At 44.8% G+C, this 14335-nt stretch overlaps 1 protein-coding gene across 6 annotated transcripts in view; it reads left to right on the top strand.

The window, feature by feature from the left end:
- The window catches only part of MICAL1 (microtubule associated monooxygenase, calponin and LIM domain containing 1), a 47446-nt gene that overhangs the window by 8693 nt on the left and 24418 nt on the right, over positions 1-14335 (top strand). For all 6 annotated transcript variants that reach the window (XR_014565770.1, XM_083744930.1, XM_083744928.1 and 3 more), the window contains 2 exons: positions 9425-9719; positions 12728-12935. Coding sequence is in view for 5 of the 6 variants with exons in the window: in XM_083744930.1 (XP_083601056.1) it covers positions 9456-9719; positions 12728-12935 (472 nt within the window). In the remaining variant the exon portion in view is untranslated. The remainder of the gene's footprint in view (positions 1-9424; positions 9720-12727; positions 12936-14335) is intronic.

The raw sequence follows: 14335 nt of genomic DNA, 5'->3' as shown, positions 1-14335 counted from the left end.
AAAGGAAATGCAAGAAAGCAAAGTGGCTGTCCAATGAAGCCTTACAAATAGCGGGGGAGAGAAGGCAAGCAAAATGCGAGGGAGATGGTGAAAAATACAGGAAATTGAATGCAGATTTCCAAAGAATAGCAAGGAGAGACAAGAAGACCTTCTTAAACAAGCAATGCAAAGAAATAGAGGAAAGCAATAGAATGGGAAGAACCAGAGATCTGTTCAAGAAAATTGGAGATATGAAAGGAACATTTCATACAAAGATTTCCATAATAAAGGACAAAAGTGGAAAGGACCTAACAGAAGCAGAAGACATCAAGAAGAGGTGGCAAGAATACACAGAGGAATTATACCAGAAAGAAATGGATGTCTCGTATACCCCAGGTAGTGTGGTTGGTGACCTTGAGCCAGACATCCTGGAAAGTGAAGTCAAATGGGCCTTAGAAAGCACTGCAAATAACAAGGCCAGTGGAAGTGATGGTATTCCAGCTGAACTATTTAAAATTTTAAAAGATGATGCTGTTAAGGTGCTACACTCAATATGCCAGCAAGTTTGGAAAACTCAGCAGTGGCCAGAAGATTGGAGAAGATCAGTCTACATCCCAATCCCAAAGAAGGGCAGTGCCAAAGAATGCTCCAACTATCGCACAATTGCACTCATTTCACACGCTAGCAAGGTTATGCTTAAAATTCTACAAGGAAGGCTCAAGCAGTATGTGGACCGAGAACTCCCAGAAGTGCAAGCTGGATTTAGAAGAGGCAGAGGAACCAGAGACCAAATTGCAAACATGCGCTGGATTATGGAGAAAGCTAGAGAGTTCCAGAAAGACATTTACTTCTGCTTCATTGACTATGCAAAAGCCTTTGACTGTGTCGACCACGGCAAACTATGGCAAGTTCTTAAAGAAATGGGAGTGCCAGATCACCTCATCTGTCTCCTGAGAAATCTCTATGTGGGACAAGAAGCTACAGTTAGAACTGGATATGGAACAACTGATTGGTTCAAAATTGGGAAAGGAGTACGACAAGGCTGTATTTTGTCTCCCTGCTTATTTAACTTATATGCAGAATTCATCATGCGAAAGGCTGGGCTGGATGAATGCCTAGCCGGAATTAAGATTGCCGGAAGAAATATCAACAACCTCAGATATGCAGATGACACAACCTTGATGGCAGAAAGTGAGGAGGAATTAAAGAACCTTTTAATTAGGGTGAAAGAGGAGAGCGCAAAATATGGTCTGAAGCTCAACATCAAAAAAACGAAGATCATGGCCACTGGTCCCATCACCTCCTGGCAAATAGAAGGGGAAGAAATGGAGGCAGTGAGAGATTTTACTTTCTTGGGCTCAATGATCACTGCAGATGGTGACAGCAGCCACGAAATTAAAAGACGCCTGCTTCTTGGGAGAAGGGCAATGACAGGCCTAGACAGCATCTTGAGAAGTAGAGACATCACCTTGCCAACAAAGGTTCGTATAGTTAAAGCTATGGTTTTCCCAGTAGTGATGTATGGAAGTGAGAGCTGGACCATAAAGAAGGCTGATCGCCGAAGAATTGATGCTTTTGAATTATGGTGCTGGAGGAGACTCTTGAGAGTCCCATGGACTGCAAGAAGATCAAACCTCTCCATACTGAAGGAAATCAACCCTGAGTGCTCACTGGAAGGACAGATTGTGAAGCTGAGGCTCCAGTACTTTGGCCACCTCATGAGAAGAGAAGACTCCCTGGAGAAGACCCTGATGTTGGGAAAGATGGAGGGCACAAGGAGAAGGGGACGGCAGAGGACGAGATGGTTGGATAGTGTTTTCGAGGTTACCAGCATGAGTTTGACCAAACTGCGGGAGGCAGTGGAGGACAGAGGTGCCTGGCGTTCTCTGGTCCATGGGGTCACGAAGAGTCGGACACGACTAAACGACTAAACAACAACAAATATATGGTGCATACACAGCCTCTTATCCCTCTCCCACGATGTCCTGCACTAATTGCACAAAAATAAAAGCAGGTTAGGGTTGGCTAAAGGAGAAACGACTTTAGAACTGGACTGAAGTTAGCTTTTTGTGCAGAATCCGAGACCAGGGAAAAGAGTCGGCGGAAGAGGACTGGAGGAAATTTAAAGACTACTTACAGAAATATTGTAAAATTAATGAATGTTAGAATGATGTTGGACAGAAATTAAGTGGTTACCAGCTGTAATGCAAAGGTTGAGTAACAAGCTAAAATAAGTTATATTAAGTTACAATAAGGATTTGCTGAGTTAATAATTTGAATTGGAATACAAAAGGGGGAGGTGAGAGGAGGTCCGGGAAACAAGGTAATGGAAATAAGTAATGGGAATTATATTTGTTTTGTCTCATTTTTGTTATTTTTTGTGCATTATTTGTTTTCTGTTGGCTTTTTTGTATTAAATTGGAAATTCTAATAAATATCTTTTTTTTAAAAAAAAATGAAGTTAGCTTTTTGTAAGGCCACCAAAATGGAAGATAGCCCAGTCTGCATCTTAGTGGCGCGCTGTGTTATTTTTTTTAATGTCTGTTGTAAATGTGAGTCACACAACTAGGTGTGTAATCATGCCAGTTGTGTAATCACTCTTGATATGCAGGTTCTCTGATGAAATGTGTAGTAGCCGAGAGGTGCACAGTCTGTTTATTTCTCTGCATAAGCTTCTTTCAATCCTGCACTGCATTGGGGAAGGGCTTTTGTTTGTGTGTAATGCTGTTGCGTGCTTTTGAAAAGATAGGTTCCTTCTTTGGTTAAGGCAGTGGTTTGGGATTTGGAAGGTCATTGCTTCAATCCTCTCTTCCTGTCTGGGAGCAATTACTCAAGATCACTTAGCAGGATCACTTACTCCTTTAATCTTCTGGTTGAACTCACACCTACAGAGGCTGAGGAGTCCAGTGTCAGGGCTTGTTCCTCCCTTGTGCAGTGCATGCTTGTGGGTGAAGAGAGGGTTGTGAATATGCAGTCTGGGGCTGGCAGTTCTTTTCCATCAGAGTGGTGGATGCAAAGCACAAGGATGTGGGTGTGGGGGGCATAGGATTCACCGTGAAGTTTCAAAATATTTGGAAGGATCTCAGAGTAGGGGTGTGGCTTTCACAGGTATTTAGTATGCAGAAGTTCAAAACAAATGCATGTGTTTGGCAGCCCTGGAAATCAAGCCGCACACAGGGTGTCTGGGGCTTTAGACAGTCCTATTCAGCAGTGGTTGCAGATGGAGGGCACGACAAGGCAAATATCTGCAGTGCTCTTTGTGTCTTCCTGCTTATGTCTGCAGTATTGACAAACAGATCGTTTTCAGGTCAGATTGCTGCTCCTGCAGTCTATTGCTCCAGTTGAATCTCTTCGGAATACAGTGGTACCTCAGGTTACAAACACCTCGGGTTACAAACACCTTGGGTTACAAACACTTTGAGTTACTGACTCCGCTAACCTGGAAGTAGTACCTCGGGTTAAGAACTTTACCTCAGGATGAGAACAGAAATCACGCGGTGGCAGCAGGAGGCCCCATTAGCTAAAGTGGTACCTCAGGTTAAGAACAGTTTCAGGTTAAGAACGGACTTTCGGGACAAATTAAGTTCGTAACCAGAGGTACCACTGTATATTGAATAGAGACAGAATCTGATAGACACAAATGGTGTCTCCAGGCCTCCCTCTACATTGCTTGATGCAGTCACTGCTGCAGAGCCTTTAAACAAGCTATGCTGAGGGCACAAGCATTTTCTTATTGGTTAAGGAACCATCTGGTTGCTTAGGATATTACATAAATAATTCGAAGGTGCAATTCGTTCATGTTCTTGAGTGTCTCCCTTGATCTCTAAAGCAGGTTTTTCTATATCAGTGCTATTGGCACAAGGGTGGATGGGGGAATGGATTCTGAGATGTTCTTAGCACTGCCCAAGGCTTTTGCTTCAACACAATGTTGCATGCTGTGATGATCATATGATTACTGTCACTCCACTTCACCTGAGTGGATCTCAGGGTGGTTTACACCACAAAACCATAATATAAAAAATGCAAAATACATAACAAAAATACAATAAAAAAACAAACCAATAATCTCCCCTCTCACGATACATTTGAAAGTATATCGGATGTTAATCAGCCAACGGCCTGGTTGAAGAGGAACGTTTTCACATGGCGCCTGAAGGTGTATAATGAAAGTGCCAGACCATGGGTAGGCAAACTAAGGCCTGGGGGCCGGATCCAGCCCAATCGCCTTCTAAATCTGGCTTGCGGACGGTCCAGGAATCAGCGTGTTTTTATATGAGTAGAATGTGTGTTTTTATTTAAAATGCATCTCTGAGTTATTTGTGGGGCATAGGAATTCGTTCATTTCCCCCAAAAAAATATAGTCTGGCCCCCCACAAGATCTGAGGGACAGTGAACCGGCCCTCAACTGAAAAAGTTTGCTGACCTCTGCACCAGATGACCCTTCCTGGGGAGAGCATTCCACAAACAGGGAGCCACTGCAGAAAAGGCCCATTCTTGTGTTGCTGCCCTCTGGGCTTCTCGTGGAGGAGGCGCATGACGAAGGACCTCAAGATGGTGATCTTGGGGTCCGGGGATGGGATGTAGCCAACAAAGTTAGCGCAAGAATTTTCACCTGTGCAATAGTACTTCCTCTCCTCTCCTCTCCTTATGCAACTCATGCGCCCCTCTAAAAAGACATTTTTTTGCACTGGTGGGATGGGTTGCACAGGTAGTGGAGTGGAACAAGAATCCCTATTGCATAGGAGGAGGTCCTTGCGCTAACAGGATGACTCCATTAAATGCAACCAGATATCTTTCAATAAAAGTTTTTGTGTGTATCTCAAATATTTCCCTGAGTTAAAACCTTGGGAAAGAGTCTCTGGGAAAGGGTCCTATATGCTGTTCAAACAACTGGCAAAGACAATTACTGATTAAGCCTGGGCAGCATATAGTTTGTCATGATTCAAAGTCTTGAGGAAAACAGGCTTTACTGAAATCTTCACAAAAGTTTATGCCGTAAAATATTTCTTTGTCTTTAAGGTAACTTCCATTGTGTGTTTTCACTAACAAGGTAGCTCGTTTCACAATTTTGTTTCAAAATTTTGGTGGGTGTTTTTTTCCCACAGTCAGAGAAATTTATTGCATGGAGGTTGGAGTCTGGATCACCAAGTGTTCAAAATGTGAGACGTATGCTTTCAAATTGCAAGTGTCAGAAGATACTTAATCTTTAAGTTTCAAGGACTGAAAGGAGAGGCCATTGAAACAGCCCTCAAAGACTTCCTTAGATAGCGAGTCTCCTGGCTAATATCCTGTTTACTAATACTTGGCACTGTTGGTTCCTCCATACCCACCCACCCCCCTGTTTAATTTACAAGTCAAATGTACCCAGACAGTTTCCTGCCTTACATGACCCTCACTGGGGAATGAGGAGGACTTAATCATAGATGGGGAGGGATTATAGTCTTGGTTGCCATTGTCCTTTGTGTTCACTGTATAACAAACAGCTTCCAGTTCTGGTTGATGTCAGCATAGGCTTATTAATCCCAAATGTCTGAAATGTAACGGTTAGCATTTTTAAAAAATCTATATTTTTTTGTTGCTTCTAGGGTTAGCCTGTACCCTCATGCATACTTTTCCAGCAGTAAATACCACTGGGTGTACTTCTGAGTAAATCTTGCAGCACAGAGCACTTTTCAATATTATATATTCAAATCCTCCTCCCCAACCATAGCCAGAGCATAACTCCTGCCAGAAGAAAATGATTGAAAGAGAGGAACTCATTGGGTTGCCAGACCCCAGTGTATCTCATGTCTGGAAGATAGAGAACAGAGGAAGTGGGAAGGAAGGAAGGTAGGAATGATGTAATATTCCTCCCTCGCCCCCTCATTTTGAGGGAATAACCATGTGACACACTGGAGATTTGTAAAAGTGGTTCCCATGACAAACAGCATGCTTGACAAACTGTGCAAACATTTGCATATAATCAGGAAGTGTCAGTGAAATGCACTTGCTTTGTATGTGTGCGTGTCCAGCGTTGGTATTCGTTTGTCTCAAGGGACAATGAAGTGCGCCTTTAGGGGTGAGGTCAAACCACTACATTAACAGCACTAAAGCCTGGGCAGTGTGTAGGTCCTGGGATGCCCAGAAGACAACACACACACACACACACACACACACACACCCTGCCTTGCTGATACGGTCCAGAGGAAAGCAGAGCAATATGTTTGGCACCAGCTTGGCTGCAGGAATTGCCGGAAGGAAGTGTACAAGGCGCCATCCAAATGCCTTAGGAACTCCACTCCAAATCTGTGTAGGGTTTACTCCTTAGTCTTGTCTTCTTCCAAATATATCCCTCAAGGCAGCAGAGGTTTAAGATCAGAGTCTTCCTTCTCCTAGTTGGGCTACCTTGCCTGGTTGACGAGTCCCACCTGCACCCTACAGCACATGCAGAAACCGCCTTCTTGACTGTTGGACCCACTATTGGTCTCGTCCACTCAATCCACTGAAGCCTTTCTTCACATGCAGGGGAAATCCCTAACTCACAGAGGGTTTGAGACCCATCGGCTACCCTCATCTGGTTTAGCTGGCCAGTTGAAGCCGTTTCCTGGGATGTGGTCACTGTTGCATGCTGACAGCTTCTAGGAGTCACAGATCAGAGCTGAGTGCAGGGTGAGGACCAAAGGTGGACAAGCTACCCTAGAGGGAGCATTATGTGCCCTCCCACCTCATGGCATACTACGCCCAACACCCCATACACCCCAGGGTAATGTGTGGTAAAGGGTAACTCTTGCATGTCCTCTCTGGGGAGAGGCCTGTGCATCTCATGTGGGGGAATTTTTTTGCACTAAATCAAATTATTTCCTTCCTATATTTATCCAAGAAATCCAGAAAGAGGACATGTGCCTGATGTTTTCTTTGTCATACCATGAGAAATCACACTGGGTTTGTTCTGGCTGAGTGCTATGATGCCACCAACCAACCTCCCCATTTTTCGGTTCATGTGGGGCAACTCTGGAGATCTGTGAAAAAGGCAAAGGGAGCCATGTTGGTTCACAAGAAATATTCCAAAATCCACATCATTCTAAGGACCAACAAAAATGTTACAAACTCTGTAGTGGACATAGCTTTCAAGCCCAGAGTCTTTGTACAGCTCAGCTGTTAACACTGAGCATAAAGATGTTTGTACAAGATGGAACCTATATTAGAAAAAACTATTTTAGAGTTGGAAGGACTCACAAATGGAGCAGGGCATCCACTGCCACACCACCACTGATAGGTAATTGCCCAGCCTCTGCTTAAAAACCTTTAGCTAATGAGAGTTCACCATCTTCTATGGCATGAGAGCTGCAATGTTTAATGTTTAACTAAATGCAGCCATGGAATATGTGAGTGCTAATTTGATTAGGGAAGAAGCACAGAGGTGAATATTTTTAACTTCTTATCCCTGCACTGTTTGCCTGATCTAAATTGCTCTCACACAGATGTGTGTATATGTACACACGCGCACACACACACACACACTTGCTATTTCTTCTATTCAGAGAAAAATACTGGCATGATACAGGTTCCTGTATCGCACACACACAGCAAATAGGCATCTTGGGGAGGGCAAGTTCAATCAGGAAAACATGGGGCAGATGGATTAAACACCTGCACCAAAACTTCCTTGATCAAATTGGCTGCCCAATGACTTCACAGCTGCATTAAGTAAAAAAAATAAATTAATGCCCTGGTGCTAAGAAGTCAGCATTCTAGGCAAGGAAAGCTGACTGATTTCAATGAAAGACAACTTTCTCCATGCAATGCATGCCTGAAGATATATATGCAAAGCACTTGAAAGAAACGTCATTAGCAGAAGTTACACCAGTCAACTGTTTTATTATCCTTTCTGTGTGCAGAAGGCAAGAAGGAAATAGCTCTTTCTCCATGGTTAGTAAACGATTATATATATATAGAGAGAGAGAGAGAGAGAGAGAGACGTGTGTGCACATTGGCTTCTGCAAACCAGAAAGAAGTCACCTTTCTCTTTAGACACTGCAAGGAATTTCCCCAGCCTGTGTCAGTCTTATTTAGCAACAAATGTGGTTGAGTGGGTGCACAGGAAGTTGCTAACCACGAAGCTGGGGGAAATTAGCACAGAACGCCGAGCAAGTCACTGTGTTAGGAAACTTAGGGCTGCGGTTAGAGAAATGTGCAGGCTGCTTTGTAGTGCTTCCAAATTACAGCTGTATCATTGACAGCAGGTAAACACATCACTCCTCCTCCTCCTGAATATGAATAGGCTGCAGCGGGACAAGTATATCAACTGCCCATAACATTCTTGTTAGAAATATATAGACTACTTTCTTGAAAATCAGTACACATGTGCAGATTAATCACTTCATCACTTTCCTTGTTTGCTAGAGTCTTTTGTGTTCCTGCGTTCTTTGCTAAAGTCTGTATATCTTGCATTCCAGAATTAATATTGATTAAGAAAGTCAAAGAGCAGCCGAATCTTGTGTAACCTCTAGTCTTCTGTAGATCTGCTGTTTAGCACAAAGCAAACCTGAATTAAGACTTTTCATGCATACTCTGTGGTCCAGACTTCGCGGGTGGGATGCAAATGGACTGAGGGGAAAAGGAAGTGGTGTTTTTCCACTTCGGATAACTTCCCAGCTATTTCTCTGGGCCCGACATGCATGAGTCAACCATGGTGTGCAACATTTTCACACTGACTGTTGGCCTTGTCTGTGAAAGGAGACAGACCTTTGCTTGGAGGTAGAGCTTGGATTTTTCCTAATGCTGCTGAGGGCAAAATGTGCACCCTAACTGGGAATAAGCATATGTCTTTATGCTCTTTCCATTTTCTGTGCTAAATATGACTTGGGGCTTTTCAAATACGTAAATATTTTTGGGGGGATTTGATAAGTCTGTATATACCTATCACAGTTAACATCTGACCTCTAGACACTAGAAGTAGTGGTGGTGTTATAACTCAGGGGTGGGGAACTTCTAGGCCGTGATCCAATCTTGGCTAGGCAGGGGTCCAGTCTGGCCCCATGGGGCCATTTCCCCCATATCACGCCCACTTGTCAATCAGCTGGTGTGCTCGCTGTTTCTCTTGCATCTATTAAGCTGGGCCATGGGCCATGGGGTATGGGAAGATAAAGATCTGGCCTGCCATGCCAAAGAGTTCTCCCACCCCTGGAATAGCTCAGACAAGATACATTGCTTTCAGACTTCTGCATCTGCTCATACTGCATGCATTTGCTCTCATGTCTAAGCTTGAGCATGTCTTGAGTTCAGACACAGCTCTTCTGAACAGGACCTATGTATAAGGCTGCATATGGGTGTAAACAGATAAGTATGTTGCATTCCCCTTCATCTCCCAAGGGGGAGCAGCTGGAAGCAAGGAGTTATGTCTTGTGTTGCCTTGCAATGCCAAAGGAGCTGTTGATGCTCACCTGTTGCTTTCTTTCTTTTCCAGGCTTCTTCTTTGCCCCTGAGTTCCCAGGAGGATGAGCCAGCAGAATGGGGAGCAGTCCAATCTGTCTCATTCGCTCTTTGACACTTTTCTCCATGCCAAGCAGTGCAAAGAGGTGCTGGGAAGTTTTGAGGCGCTTTGCAGACACCTGGGACTGGAGCATACTGGCCAGCTCCAGTTCTATCACAAACTCAAGTCTCGTCTCAACTACTGGAGTGCCAAAGCTTTGTGGACCAAGCTAGACAAGAAGGCTGGGCACAAAGACTATGATCAGGGGACAGCATGCACCAACACCAAGGTAAGGTGGCAGAACTGCGGTTGCTGTGCTGCAGAGAATAGCCTACCTCAGGGTTGGGGGAACCTTTTCGGCCTGGCGGGCCACATCTTTATCTCCACCATTCTGAGCGGCCAACTTTTGACAGGTCATTTGTGCTGCCCACCTGTCAACATTTGCCCACTGGGGGAGATGCTACACAAAGGAGGACTGAACTCTCAATGCTTCAGCTGATGTGCCAGGAGTTCAGTTCTGCTTTTTGCATCCGTGTCTCTACCTGCCTCACAAATGACATCAGATGTGGGGCAGGTGCAAGTGGTTTTAGAAAAATTACCATGTGGGCCAAATAGGAACACCTGGTGGACCAGGTTTGGTCCATGGGCTGAAGGATCTGCAACCATTGTCTACTTGATGGTCATCACATGATATGCTGAACATTCTAGGCCCGTCCACTGGTGGTCAATACCAAGGACCATCTTCCCGTGTTTCCCAGATGCTGAAGCAGGCCTATTTCTTAAATGTGTGCTAAACTTCAGCAGTACAGATGATCGTATCTGGGTTATTTTTCGTATTCTGTGGTTGCTGTACCTCTAGCTCCAATTCCTGATTTGTTGCTATATGTAATGTAAACATTAGTTCTGCCTACCCCTACGTGCATTGCTACAATGTTTTATCATTACTTCCTAGTTCTTAACTTATAGAAGTAGATCGTCTGTTGTGTTCCTGTTATTCTAAAAGATAACTCACACTGATAATGGTGTAGGAAGTTGTGTTCCTGAAGAACCCTTCCAAAGTTCGCTTTATGCATTAAAATCAAGATTTAATTGCATCGTCACCAACAAACCAATCATCACACAGCACATAAGCAAATGGAGATGATGCAGTATTTTTTCTCCGTAAAACCTCAAAACAACAAAATGTCAATTAAAATTAAAAGGAAAAATTGAGAAAGACCAGTGTTGTGAAAATCTTTCAAAATATGTAAACACTTGGAATTGTGAAACCTGAAGGAAAGGAAAGAAAGAGAAGCCATTCCTTTATATATATATTAATTTTCTTTATTAAATTTCTATCCCACTCTCCCTCCCAAAGGAGCTCTGAGTGGCTGTTAAAAGATTCTGTCCATGAAACCCTGTAGCTCAGGAAAACCACCTTCCCTGCTTAACATCACACCCAGGGATGCCTAATATAATTGACAATCCAGCCATGTGAGAAATGCAGGGAGCCCTTGCGGTCGAGACTCCAACTGTTACCGCATGTAAGAATGTGTTGCAGGGGGATTAAATGCCCTACTTTTGTGCTAAATCATATGGCCAAGTAACCACGGGACAGAAGAGCCTACAGGATTTTGGTACTTTGTATTGTTTCCTAGTTGCATTCCCTTGGGAGTGAGCTTCTGTTTCAGAAACACTTAACATCTTCCTAGCACTTAAGCAGCAACAGGTTGTTGCTGGGAAAACGTGACTCTTTGCTGAGCTTGTGGAGCTTTGGGAATGTGAAGTGCTGAACTATCTGGACTGTGGTTGTGTGAACATCGCCGCTGATGATGAATGACTCTTGGCTCCGTGTTGCTTTGTGACTCTGTACTCTGTCCAGGGCTGGCTCTAGGTTTGAGAGAACTGGAGACAAAGGGAACTCTGGAGGGCCTTGCTGGGCTTACTTAGTGGCAGCACAAAGCACTGGATGGCAAGGAAGGTGTCCTGAAAATCTCTCTGAGCCTTTGCTGGGCAGCTAGGGATGGCTGATTGAATTTCCCACAATGCCCTGTCCTGGAACAGAGCTATGCCATCTTATGGGAGATTGCCATTTTGTGGCTAGACTCGGCTAGGAGCATCAGGCTGAATTTCTTTTTAAGTGGGGGGGGGGGACCACTGGCAGGAATGGGGTTGACCTTTGGCAGCTTCCCAAGGATGCTTGGTGCTGGTCTGTGAGTTTCTGCTCTATGGAGCAAGGGCTGCCTTCCTTCCAACCCCATATACGGATTCCAACTGCCTTTGAACAAAGGCTAAGCAGTTCAGCTTGAGGTGATTGCCAAGATAAGCCTTAAATGTACGCTCTGAGAGTAGGGCTCAGAAGTATGTAGCAGATCTCGGAATGCTCTGCAAAAATAATGTTTGGATCTGCAGTGACTTGTTGGGGTGTACAGGCAAGATGGGCAGCATCGGGCCTTAGGTGGTTTAGAGTGTAAACATCTGTTGCAAAAAATCTTGGTGGATGTTTAAGAACTTCCCGCATGGCTGGATCTGTTGCAACAAAGCATGATTCAAATTCTGACTGTCCACTCATGTGATTGAACGGCTGCTTTGCTGAAGGAGACTGAGACAAGTCACTCTGTGTGTGTTTACCATACTTAAGTTCCATGCTAAAACAGGGTTTTTTTGAGAAAAAAAAATCCCTGAAGAAGGCATTTATAGTAGTGAGGGGACAAGACCATGGTAATGGCAAAAAAAACACAGTTAACTGCAGAGCAGTGGTGTCCAAACTTTTTTCAAAGAGGGCCAGATTTGATGAAGTGAAGGGCCGTGAGGGTTGACCAAAGTTGTTAACCTTTTTTTAGGTCACTCAGGAAGTACCGTATTTTTTGCACCATAACACTCACTTTTTTCCTCCTAAAAAGTAAGGGGAAATGTCTGTGCGTGTTATGGAGGGAATGCCTACGGGTGGCATGCCTACAGATTTTCCTCCTCTAAAAACTATGTGCGTGTTATGGTCGGGTGCATGTTATAGAGCGAAAAATACGGGTAAGCTGCTACAGGGGCCAGATTAAACCAACTGGCAGGCCGGATTAGTCCCCTGAGTTGGACTTTGGACATGCCTGCTGCAGAGGCTCCTGGGTCTTCCTTTGCCTCTGAAAAGCAGCATTCTGTCCGCCTGCTCTTTTGACACAATGCCAAGCTCACAGTCACTCTTATGGATTATATGTTACCTGCCCGCTCCAGAGGCTGCGGCCACGGCAGCTTCCAAGTGTGAGCACTGTCTCCTTTATGGCACCATTTTATAAACTTACCACCCGGTGATAATTCTTTTTCCAGTGCCTGATTATTGGGGCAGGCCCTTGCGGCCTCCGCTCGGCGATTGAACTGGCCTTCCTTGGAGCCCACGTGGTGGTGGTGGAGAAGAGAGACTCCTTTTCCCGGAACAATGTGCTGCACCTTTGGCCTTTCAGCATCCAAGACCTGCGGGCTCTGGGAGCAAAGAAATTCTATGGCCACTTCTGCACAGGATCCTTGGATCACATCAGTAAGTAATGCAGAATGGACCAGGGCAGGGAAAGGATCTTCAACATTATGGAACAGTGGCGAGAAACCAGCATTACCAGCTAATGGGAGCTAGTAGTGGTGGGAGTGGGTAGGTTGGAATAAGAATAAGAATAAGAATAAGAATAAGAATAAAACTAACTAACTAATTAACTAACTAACTAACTAACTAACTAACTAACTAACTAACTAAATGGCTTTGTCTAGAAAGTGTTTACTGAAAAAGCCATTTAAAAGTGCATTTAAAGGTCCAGCATCCCTATGTAAACTGAACATTTACTGCAAAATGTAGCATTTCTGCTTTTGAAAGGGCATTCTCAGGAATTGGTTCTTACTAGATAGCTCAGTCGATGGAACATGAGGCTTTAATCTCAGGGTTGTGAGTTTGAGCCCCATATGGAGCAAAAAGATTCCTGCATTGCAGGGGGTTGGACTAGTTGACCCCCATGGTCTCTTCCAGCTCGACGATTCTATGGTGTGTCTCATAAGGAGGATTGTGTTTCACTGAGGGAACTGCAATGGGTACCCAAATTAAACTGTACATCTCAAGAAAGTAACTGTACATCAAGGTGGTACCAATTCAGAAAGAACAGCATTGGATCAGTGTATCAAATAAATTACCGTATTTTTCGCTCCATAGGGCACACCGGACCATAGGGCACACCCAGTTTTTAGGGGGGGAAATCAAGGGAAAAAATCTTATTTCCCCCCCAGCCCCAAAGAGCAGCGTACAGGATGTGCGTAACCTCTCCCTGCAGGAGGGGCTGCGCGCGGCTATGTCACATGCCAAGGCAGCCAGCGGGATGGATCCCACTGGCTACTTTGGCTTCCTCTTTAGCCCCATGCAACCTCTCCCTCCTGGGAGAAGCTGTGGGGGGCTAAAGAAGCCATAGCCCCGTGCAGCTTCTCCCTGCTGGAGGGGCTGCGCGCGGCTATCCCTGAAGCCTGGAGAGCGAGAGGGGTCGGTGCGCACCAACGCCTCTGGCTCTCCAGGCTTCAGCGAAAGCAACATGAAGCCTTTGGAGTACGGAGGGAGTGCTCCCTATGCGCTTCGGAGGCTTAGCGTTGCTATCGCTGAAGCCAAGGAGCCTGCATTCGCTCCATAGGACGCACACACATTTCCCCTCAGTTTTTGGAGGGGAAAATGTGCGTCCTATAGCGCAAAAAATACGGTAATACATTGTGTAAGTAAATAAATCAGTCAAACTCTGCCGGTGTGGCAGAGGAATTAGCTGACTTTAATGATCATTCCTGTCGTTTGGGCTTTGCTTTCACTTACAGGGAAATCATGGAACAGACTTCTTTCTGAAATTGGAAGAAGAGGTGGCTGGAAGGTGGAGCTGGGGTTTAAGGCAGTGCTTGCCTGAGGGCAACTTTGAAATG

Source organism: Podarcis gaigeae (genome assembly GCF_964106915.1).
Source record: "Podarcis gaigeae genome assembly, chromosome: 6".
Taxonomy (NCBI): domain Eukaryota; kingdom Metazoa; phylum Chordata; class Lepidosauria; order Squamata; family Lacertidae; genus Podarcis; species Podarcis gaigeae.
Note: the sequence above shows the minus strand (reverse complement) of the source record. Positions and strands in the feature narration are given on the sequence as shown.